Here is an 11,196-nt window from a genome sequence, read left to right as displayed (position 1 = left end):
GACTGAGGTATGTTTCAGCCTTAAAACGATTAGCAGGAGAGACAAAGTTGAGGAGCTGAATTGTATTCTCTGCTCCTATGTCCTATTTTGTGTTAAAATGTCTTTTTCTCTCTGTGAACGATTTGTTTTGTTACAATGGACATTTGTTATAGAGATCCTGTTCTGAGTAACTAGTCTAACAGTACAAGATATGGCACCGTTTAAAAAAATATGTATTCCGAGGGTGTGGACATCACTTGCAAGTTTGGCATTTCTAGACCATGTGAATCTCTAGTTACCACTGGGGAGGGCAATTAAAAGTCAAACAAGTTGGCACAGGGCTGCAGGCAATTATACTCCGAACCACCGTAAAAGCAGCTCCAGCTGAGTGACCATCAATCAATCGTTAGATTTATTCTTAAATTAATCTAAGCGCGTTTAACGTATATACGTTTCAGTGCCTTTTCTAACGACATCCAACTTTTCATGCTGCCTTGTGGGGTCATGAACTATTTGATGTCGTGTTTGACAAATAATTAAGAAAACTGCCTGTTTTCGAATTAATTGGACCATCGGAAAGCACACAGACCTGTAATGATTATTATTTTGGAATGGCTGATTGGTATTTTCCGATAGGTATCGGCAGATTCGGGCATCGTTTTATTTATTCTGAAAAGATATGCCTTTGCTGTTCAATGTGACTGTTCTGGGCTGCCTGGAGCACTATCAGGCATTCTGTGCATACTTGCATTTAGTTGCCATAGCAAATCAGAATTTTACCTTGATTTCGAAATGCAAACAGCTTTATGTAACTGTTTAAACAATCCGCTGACCTCATTCCCCTTTTAGCCACGCAGAAGCTAATACAAAGATAACATAAATACAAATTGCTATATTTCCCCTTGATGTATCATGAATTGGAAAGTTTAACCTGGTCGCCTCGCTGAATTACAGAATCATTTATGACTTTCTGTTGCCTGCTGTTTTATTGGATCAGCTCCTTTTAACAGTGTTCCTTAGACGGCCAGCATTGGCCGCCACTTGGTCTTTGTTCCGCAGTTTCTCGCCGCAATTCATCTGAACAGCTGACCATGTCCTGTTCTCATCAATCCTTCTCCAAGTTCTCCTTGCTCATGAGATCATTTGGGAAAGTATTTATTTATAATAGCGTAATATCTCCTCCATCGTGAAAATACATGCAATTTGATAGAAGTGATAAAATCACAAATGTATAATGCAATCGCGATTTTAACATTCAGATTCGTAAAGAGATATAAAGATACAACTAATTCTGGAAGTAGTACTATTGTGACAAATGGGAAAAATATTGAACATTAGTTCCCATGATATAAGTTTGTCTAGTGTATTTTAATATATGGGAATATTACATTTACTAAATTATTTGTGTATCACACAGGAATGCCTGGCTGGCGTGCAAATATCTCCCACCCATAGATCAGCTCCGATTTCTAGAATGCTTTGATCCATATAGGTAGGGTGGGTGATCATATAGGTTGTCCCACCCCAGCCTCCTCGTAGCCATAAAAGGTTAATGAAAAAACCTGCGGTCATTAAAAAAGTACAAGATAAATCAACAGGAATAGGTGATCACATTTTCTTTCAACAATTCTTTTTCTTTCTTGAAAAGACTTAGAACATTGCCGAGTGCTACCTTCTGTTCCCTCGTAAATAAATATATAATTACAACGGATGCAAACGGTCGACAGTTGCGTGTTGTCCAGAACAGCAGCAGAACACGCGGATCCTGAGTCTCTGTTTGCCTTCCCTGTAGTTCAGATTATATTGTTGCCAGATGTGGAGGGGTTACACACGAAAAGCAATTGAGGACTGAAATGTGAATCTGTGGACACATTTCTCTTCAACTTGCCAACCGGAGACGATAGCATCGACATTGTTCTTTCCTTGATCGTTCGACCATCCTTATCCACGTTTTTGAACTAGTGAGAATAAATGGAGCTTTATGGAAAGGTAAGGCATTGTTTTATTATACTCACAGGCTTCCTCTTTCAAGACCGAATCTTTGTTGATATCAGGAAGGGCTGTGGTCTTTGTGAGTTTTAGACAAGATTCCATGAAAACAGCCTGTCTTTGTCCCGACTGCAAAGTCTTTCAATGAATGCTAACATTCAGGCTTCTCCGTTTTTAGGATATTTAAGGACATTTATTATTCTAAATGAATGCTGACTACAAAATAATTTGCGAGAATGCAGATACATTTAAAATGTATGAAATAACGTAAGTAATACATATGATATACAAGAAGTAATGTATTGCTAAATTTGACACATTTCCGGGTTGTTTATACTAAATATTGGTCCAACATGATGCAATGTATCCGAGCTCGTATCCATCGCTTCCAGCCTTGTTTCTGCCAACGCCGACCGCTATCACTGTTGTTGTGTGGTCGTGGGTACTGGGGAGAAGGGGAACCGCTGGGCATGATGGGATATGTAGTCCCAGAGGAAGGACCACTCCCTCCCAATATGCTGGGGCGCCGCGAGCCAGAGAACGACAAATGCCAGAAAGCAGAGCGCGACAGACGCATGCGCAGCAGCGTGTCCATGTCAATACAAAAGTGGGTGACAGCGGGAGGGATGTGGCTCGTTGCGCTCGGCTCTCTCCGCAGCCTCAGAGGGATCACCAGCGCTCTGGCAGCATGAGACACGAGGCACCCGTTCAGGTCTGCTTTTAACCTTTCATCTCATTACAACACCTACCAGATGCAAACCGCGTCCGAGTGAGACTTTTTGATCAAGGAGATGGCTTTAAAACGCCTGTCACTGAACATAAGATTTTTCTCTCTCTACATGATCACAATAACTTGTATCGTAATGCACAATTACAAAGGTTAAACCGTGTAATTTTGCAGGTTTGTAAATCGGAACTGGATTATTCAGTGCAGAAAAATTCAAACATTTAAATGTGGAATAAGGTGCTCATTTTTTTTTTAAAAAAAGCATTGCGAATTAAGAATTTTTAAAACCAGTTTCGTTTTTCTGAGACCAGTGTATTTATTTATCCCAATTTTTGTTTCTCCATTGGTGGGTGGTCAATAGCTTAGCCGTTAGGGGTTGCTCATGTGAAGGGGGTAGGGATGGGGGAGGCAGATGGAATTATGATGACAGATGTCAAGATTGCATCCTTCATTTGTGCTGCTACCTTACTGTTTGAGCACACTATCTCTCCTACTCATCGCGGGTATCTGGTGTTTAATTTAGATAGTACAGTCACCTATCAAGATGTCTGGGCTGCAGTGGAGGGGAGCCTATCCATCTGATTTTAACATGCCGACTTTTTCATATGCAGGGATTACCTTTATAGAGATCGTGTGTCGACTCTTAATATTTTGTGATTTAAAGCATACGAACACTTTATTCTGACAAAACAGACTTTGTCACGCTTGCCATTACATTATAAAATAAGGAAGTCTGCTTTGTGTCCATTCGTAATTCCCAATACAGTACATACCATTTGAAGTAAAGGCTTATACCAATATTCATATTTAATAATTATTTAAAGCTGACCTAAAGCCAGAATTGTTCTGGTTATAATTAAATATACTTTGTGGACTAAATACTGGATATTTTAATTCTGCTGTTAATTAATTAATGTATGATTCAGTGTCATAATGTCTTTAAACAAAATTTGCTGTTGTTTTTGTTGGGATGGTACACATTAAAACTGTACTTCTGTGTTTGTGATCAATACATAGAAGGTGTGTTTTATATATATATTCAAATTGTCAAGTCTAAGGGGATTGATTATATATATTCTAAAATGATGCCATTATTTTGAACTTCGTAGTTTTTTTTCTAATTCTTGTCAGAGAATACAAGTTTTACATCTTTTTTTAATACTCATACACAATTTAGATTCTGTGAATGGTGCCAATATTTTATGCAGAATATAAATAAAAACCAATTGTAATGTGGGTCTGGATGTTCCTCCTCATAATGATGTTAAATAAATTGGGCTGGCAATTAGCTCTAGTCCAGTAGGAGCCATAGTCTGCTATCTTTGACAGAGTGTGAGTGAAACAAGTGGTTAAAGAGGTAGAGGAACAAGCATTCAGCAAGATGAGAAAGTAGCACTCCATAAACTACCACAAAATGGCTAAGTAAACTAATATTGCACATTGTAGATAAAAGTATTGCTGGATAGCTGTTCACCTGTTCATACATTGTCATCAATTAGTTATCAATCAGACCAAAGCAAATTGGAAAGGGACAAAAAGTTCCATTTGAAGTGTAATACATGTGTATCATGACACACAGCATTTATCAAAGCAATCCAGAAGGTCCCATTTTAAATTTGGAATATGCTGAATAAAATGATTTCAGCTAGGTCAGGAGTGCTACAGTTGTCTCTAGGCTGTGCAGGGACTTGATGGTTGTTCTACATCCTAATTTCCATTTGGTAATCTTCCATTTTATATCTTTAATATTTGAATGGTCCCTTACTGCTGTTTATGTCATTTACAAGAATCTGGTTGCCCATGGGCATCAGGTGAGAACAGATTCCACCTCCGTTTTATTGCTCATGTGAATGATGGCCACTAGGACAGGTTATTGAAACAAGTGCAGATGGAATTAAAACTGGAGCAGCTCACTGCCTTTCTAAAGGAAAAAGAAACACTGTAAATTGCTACTGCTGCACTATAAGGTGTTAGAATCTTGTAAGCTATAGTCTTTAGTCAGTAGCTTTCATTGTTTGATTGTCTGTGTTGTACTGACAATATTTAGGTGGTTCATCTAGGAAAATATTTATATATGATATATAAGAAAATACAAGAGATTTAGTTCCAATGGCATTGCTTATCTGTCATTTTCATTTTGTTGCTTCACCCTTTCTCCCATTTTCTTATTTTTGGCTTTTCTTTCTATATATGTCTTTCTGTTTTCTATTCCAGATGGGAGTGAATGATTTGTAGGTGGTTCTGGAGAAAGCTGCTTTCTATTGCACCTTCCTCTATTTATTTCAACCATATCTTCCCCTTATCCTTTTTCATTTTCAATCTTCCTTCCCTTCCATTTGTCATCCCTATCCTTCTATTTTCTGTGTCCCTTTCCCGCTGCACCCATAAGTTTCTTCTAAACTTTTTTAACTTCTCCTGTGTTAAAGTGCACATCACTACCTTCATCGCCTAGATTTTTAATTGAATTACAAAAATCAGGAAGCCTCACTCTTGTGCAAAATCTTAGTCAAACTCCATCTTAAACATTACAATCATTTTTGGGCACTCCACCAAGGCTTTGAAAGGTGTACATTGCAGATTCACTGGGATTATACTGGATATTGAAGAGGGTAATTCATGAGCTGTTTAAAATTGCCTTGTTTTCCCTTGCTGGAAAGTTTAAGGAGGATCGAGGTGCAGTCTTAAGAAATGATAGAGATTTGACAGGATAGGTAGCAATGAATTAATTCCATTGATGGCTGAATCTAAGTCAATAATTAATTTATAATTAGAGTTTGGCCATTTTGGAATGAAACCTGAAAGCATCTTTCTCAAATGCTAGTGGAAGATTAGAACTTTCCAAAAAACTGCAGATGCTGAATCAGTTAAAATTTTAGGTACTGTGATGCCTGGGTTAGGTAAGGCTATCAAAGGATATGGTGAAAAGATAAAGTTGAGTGCACGTCAGCGTGATCTTCTAGTATGGCAGACCAGGTTCAAGAGCCTATCCTGTTTCTCTACAAAATATTTTTGCCCTACTTCCTCAATTCCTTTGGACCTACCACTTAATCTTTGTTGTTTTCACAGAACTGATTTGAAAAAAGACAATTTGGCTTTCAAAATGTTCACTGTGCAAATAATTAAGTTGCTGTCTGCGGTCAGCACAAGTTGAGTGTTGTGAGGTAATGGGTTGGTTTTGGATGCTGCCTGAACTGCTGTGCTCTTCAGCACCATTAATCCAGATTCCAGTTCAGAGCTACCATTCTCTGCTTCACTTTGTAGTTATAGTCATAGATGTACAGCATGGAAACAGACTCGTTGGCCCAACTCATTCATGCTGACCAGATATCCTAAATTAATCTAGTCCTGTTTGCCAGCATTTGACCCTTATCCTTCTAAATACTTCCTGTTCAAATACTCATCCAGATGCTTTTTAAATGTTATTGTACAAGCCTCCATCACTTCCTTTGGCAACTTATTCCAGACACTCATCACCCTATGTGTGGAAAAAGTTGCCTTTTAGGTCCCTCTTTACATTTCCTCTGTCACCCTAAACCTATGCCCTCTAGTTCTGGAGGGCCTTGTCTATTTCCCCTATCCATGTCCTTTATGATTTTATAAATCTCTATAAGGTCACCCCTTAGCCTCTGACGGTCCAGGGAAAACAACCCCAGCCTATTCAGTTGCTCCCTGTTGCTCAAATTCCCCAACCCTAGCAACATCCTTCTAAATCTTTTCTGAACCCTTTCAAGTTTCACAACATCATCCTCCTTCTTGGAGCAGAGCCGGAATTGCATACAGTATTCCAAAAGTGGCCTAACCAATATCCTGTATAGCCACAACATGACACTCCAACTCCTATACTCAATACACTGACCAATAAAGGAAAGCATAACAAATGCCTCCTTCACTATCCTGTCTACTTAATTACTCCATATTTCTGTCCTCTCCCTTTCTGCCTTTTTTTTTCTATTCCTTTATTCACTTTTTCCTTGATCTAGTATTACAACACTTTCCCCTTCTGCTTCAATTTGCTTTGCATTCAAATTCTTTATTCTCCTAGAACCATTCATTCTTAACCCCAATGGTCTCCTTACTTTTTCAGCTCCCTTTCATCCTCCAACTTAATGTCATTTCATCTATTTCTGGCCCTATTCCTTTACCATTTTCAACCCAAAGCTTTTGATAATAAAATAAGACCTAGAGATGTTAATAATAATATGTAAATATAGCATGCCTCAATGACACCTAGAAATAGATCTGGAATGTGAAGCTTAGCAAAACATCTGTTTATTATGCGAAGGGCTGAAGGATAAGTATAATGTTAAGCTTTTGTTTAAGTTGGAAAGTGCTAACAGTGGTCTTTGTTCATTTGCTACTTGTTCGGATGAATGATTTATTTTCCTTTAAATACAACACAAAATGTACTTGTGTTCTTTTGAAATTAACCTGATATTTTTGCGCCATTGTCTGATTCAAAGTATTCAGTACTGAAGAGTACAGTTAGGTACTACCTTGCCTTTATATGCATTGTATGTTCTGAACAGCACTGTACAGGTATTGTGACTTAGAGCAAGTAAATGTTTACTTGGCCAGTTTTGTGGGTATACTTATTGGAACGGTAATGTGTGTGCATAGTTAAAGTTGCAGTTTCCAGTTAGCCCAACGAGAGTGAGCTGTATTATTACCAGTCATTTATATTGTGGACTGGAGAAAATTCAATGCTGTATTTGATATAAAGCACAAGCTGTGATAATTAATTCTGAGTGTACTTGTTACTTTTAAGTAATTCTATTCCCAATGGTTTTCTTGCCTTATGCCTTTTTCAAGCAATTATCTAATTTCCTTTATAAAGTTATTACAGAATCTGCATCTATGACTTCTTTTAGCCAGTGCATTCATGCATAATATCCATGCATAAAGGAAAAGTTGACTTATTCCCCACGGATCAATTCCCATGTATCAATTAGAATAGATCCAAGACCCTTGATTTCTTTATTCACTCATGGAATGTGGGCATCTCTGGCTAAGACATATAAACCTCTTTCAGGTCACCCCTCAGCCTCTGATGCTCTGGGGAAAACAGCCCCGGCCTATTCAGCCTCTCCCTACAGCTGAAACCCTCTAAAACTGGCAATATCCTTGTAAATCTTTTCTGAACCTTTTTAAGTTTCACAACATCCTTCTGAAAGGAGGGAGACCAGAATTGCACACAATGTTCCAAAAGTGCCCTGGGGTAAATGGACAAGATCCTTCCCTGGGTTAGGGAGTCCAAACTAAAGGGCATAGGTTTACAGTGAGCGGGAAAAGGTTTTAAAAGGGACCTAAGGGGTAACTTTTTCATGCAGATTTTGTGCATTTATGGAATGAGCTGCCAGAGGAGGTGGTGGAGTCTGGTACAATTACAGCATTTAAAAAGCATCTGGATGGGTGTATGAATAGGAAGGGTTTGGAATAGGCTGGGGCCACATGCTGGTAAAAGGGACTAGATTAATTCAGAATTTCTGGTTGACATGGATGAGTTGGACCAAAGGGTCTGTTTCAGTGCTGTACATCTCTATGACTCTATATTTTGCCCATCCCTAATTTCCCAAAGTGCAGTTAAGAGTCAACCACATTGTTGTGGGTCTAGAGTCACATCTAGGCCATATGAGGGCAGATTTCCTTCCAAAGAATTTTCCTGACAGTAGTCATCATTACTGAGCTGAAAATGTGTTGCTGGAAAAGCGCAGCAGGTTTGGCAGCATCCAAGGAGCAGGAGAATCAACATTCTCCTGCTCCTTGGATGCTGCCTGACCTGCTGCACTTTTCCAGCAACACATTTTCAGCTCTGATCTCCAGCATCTGCTTTCCTCGCTTTCTCCTAGTGGTCATCATTAGACCCTTAATTCTAGATTTTTGTTTGAATTCAAATTCTATGGTAGGATTTGAACCCATGTCCCCAGAACATTAGCTGAGCTTCTGTATTGATGGTCTCGCAATCTTACCACTAAGCTGTTGGCTTCCCCATATTCACTAAGTCTTCAACCAAACCTTTATTAAAACAATAAATAATTGTTAACATCACTTTTTAAAATTTCCTCTTAACCTTTTAATATCTAAGAATGCAGCACAACATACTGTTGGTCAGATTCTAGTCCATACTCCATGCACTCTTTCCCCCACTCTCTCCCTCTTTCTCTTCCCCCTCTTATAAGTCTGAGGTGAATTTGTATTTGCAGATAGATTCTATTTTGTTCAAAAAGTGCACAATCTGTAGGCAATCAGTCCATGTGACATTTTATGAATTCTTACTTTGGAAATAGATCCAGTCTGACACAAAGTTGGGATACAGACCGTTTCTAACCTCATGCCTTAATGCACTGAGCTGAGATATCCCTTTTTTTTAGACTGATAAAACCTTACGTTTTCTTGGGACTGTGACTTAAAGACATTCTGGGATTTGCATATTAATCAATTAAAACCTGCATCCACATTCTAAGTGATTAAAGACTTAACAGTAGGTTTCTTCAATACATTGCATCAGTTGTATGACACTTTGATCTTTTACCATAAATTTCTGTGTCCTTTATTGTTGCCCCACTAGCTACTTGACGAAGGAGCAGTGCTTTGAAAGCTTGTACTTTCAAATAAACCTGTTGGACTATAACCTAGTGTAGAGTGATTAAGCAACAGGTATCTGTACAAAATCTTTATCCAGAACAACCAGATATCTTTTGTCCAGCTGCTTGTTATATTTTGTTACCATTTTATAAAAAAAAGTATTTCCATGTTTAAATAGTTAACATTTAGGAAACACTATCTTGGGACAAAGTTAATGGTCATGTGGACAAGTGTAGATTAAATAAAGAGAACCAATGTGGCTATGCTGAAGGCATATAGAACATAGAACATAGAACAATACAGCGCAGAACATGCCCTTCGGCCCTCGATGTTGTGCCGACCTGTGAACTATTCTCTGCTCATCTCCTCCCTCCCCCCACCCACCCCCCCACACTATCCAATCATCATCCATATGCTTATCCAAGGATTGTTTAAATGCCCCTAATGTGGCTGAGTTACCTACATTGGCAGGCAGGACATTCCATGCCCTTACCACTCTCGGAGTAAAGAACCTGCCTCTGACATCTGTCTTAAATCTATCACCCCTCAATTTGTAGTTATGCCTACTTGTTCAAGCTGACAGGACATTTGACAAGTGTTCAAAATCAAGAGGTCTGCTGAGAGTTGAGTAATAGAATTCCCAGATGCAAAGTGATTTTCAAATAAACCCTGATGACATAAGACAGATCACACAATTATAAGCCAGGCTTTTCACTGTTAACCAATAGTTGAATTACTACAGGTTTGGTAAATTGTGATTTTATTTTATTTCCATCTTTCTTTTTATTTGTAAATTTCTATGGTCTTTTGTATAAATCTCTTTCACAAAGAAAACAACAATGTAATATACTTGGATAAGTGGGCATTTTGAAAGTATTTTTTAATCTATCTTCTAGATGGCATCTACACAAGATTCTCGATATGGCCAGAAAGAAACAGCTGACCAGAACTTTGACTACATGTTCAAATTACTGATCATTGGCAATAGTAGTGTTGGGAAGACCTCATTTCTTTTCCGCTATGCTGATGATTCCTTTACGTCTGCCTTTGTGAGCACTGTGGGCATCGACTTCAAAGTAAAGACGGTTTACCGGAATGAAAAGAGGATTAAGTTGCAAATTTGGGTAAGTTTACACCTATGGTTTAAAATACAGCATCCTCAGTTCAGTGAGAATCTTACTTTATAATTTTTGTTTGGTATTTCTATAAATCATTCATGACTAAAGTTTTCAAATTTGTGGGATACTTAGTAAAGTGTTTGCAAGGTATTAATGGATGTTGCCTATGGGTAACTAAGTTGAGTGTATCCATTTTGTCACTGAAAGGGGACGCACATCATTTTCCACTTTTTCTCTTTCTGCACATTAAACTAGTGAATGAAATCCTGAGTAGTAGTAATCCACTGAACAGCTAAGTCATGTTTGTAACATGAAGTCTTAAGGTTGAAGAGCATTGATTCAATTATGTTTGAAGAAATAAGTAGAAAGTCTGGCTTATAATGAATTTAAAACACGAAAAGAGACCAAAAGACAATTTTCTTTCAAAATGGAGTGATAAGTAGTTTTCAATTTGTTTTGTTTTGGTCCTGTAATATAGACTTTTATTGAGTTCTGTCAAAACTGGAATTATAATTTGGCAACTTTAATTATATTCCAGCACCCTTCTTTAACCCTTATGTTTTCTTTAACTATATTCAAAGAAAATCTCCTGGAAAGTGAAATTCAAATAAATAATCACAACATGCAGTTTAACCATCTGAACAGCAGACTTTCTCTGCACTATTTGTTACCTAGTTACTCTTAACCATGGGAGAGTGACTCAGCTGGGTGCACCCTCATCAACATCTTCAAGTAGAAATGAAAATAAATTGTTTTTTTAAATAAAAAGCAATATTAATAAAACATTGTTTGCGTGTTAAG

General features: G+C 38.0%; 1 protein-coding gene across 2 annotated transcripts in view; it reads left to right on the top strand.

Annotated features, from left to right (window-relative positions):
• The first annotated feature begins 1,703 nt into the window (after positions 1-1,703).
• The window catches only part of rab3c (RAB3C, member RAS oncogene family), a 171,339-nt gene continuing 161,846 nt past the window's right edge, over positions 1,704-11,196 (top strand). The window contains exons 1-2 of one of the 2 annotated variants that reach the window (XM_072571189.1): positions 1,704-1,968; positions 10,174-10,401. In XM_072571189.1, the coding sequence (XP_072427290.1) occupies positions 1,951-1,968; positions 10,174-10,401 (246 nt within the window). In that variant the 5' untranslated portion in view covers positions 1,704-1,950. Of the gene's footprint in view, positions 1,969-2,545; positions 2,681-10,173; positions 10,402-11,196 lie in introns of those variants that run through there. The other variant, XM_072571179.1, reaches the window with a different exon arrangement.

The sequence above is a fragment of the Chiloscyllium punctatum genome, chromosome 1, assembly GCF_047496795.1.
Source record: "Chiloscyllium punctatum isolate Juve2018m chromosome 1, sChiPun1.3, whole genome shotgun sequence".
NCBI lineage: Eukaryota > Metazoa > Chordata > Chondrichthyes > Orectolobiformes > Hemiscylliidae > Chiloscyllium > Chiloscyllium punctatum.
This window is presented reverse-complemented; position numbering and strand designations above follow the sequence as displayed.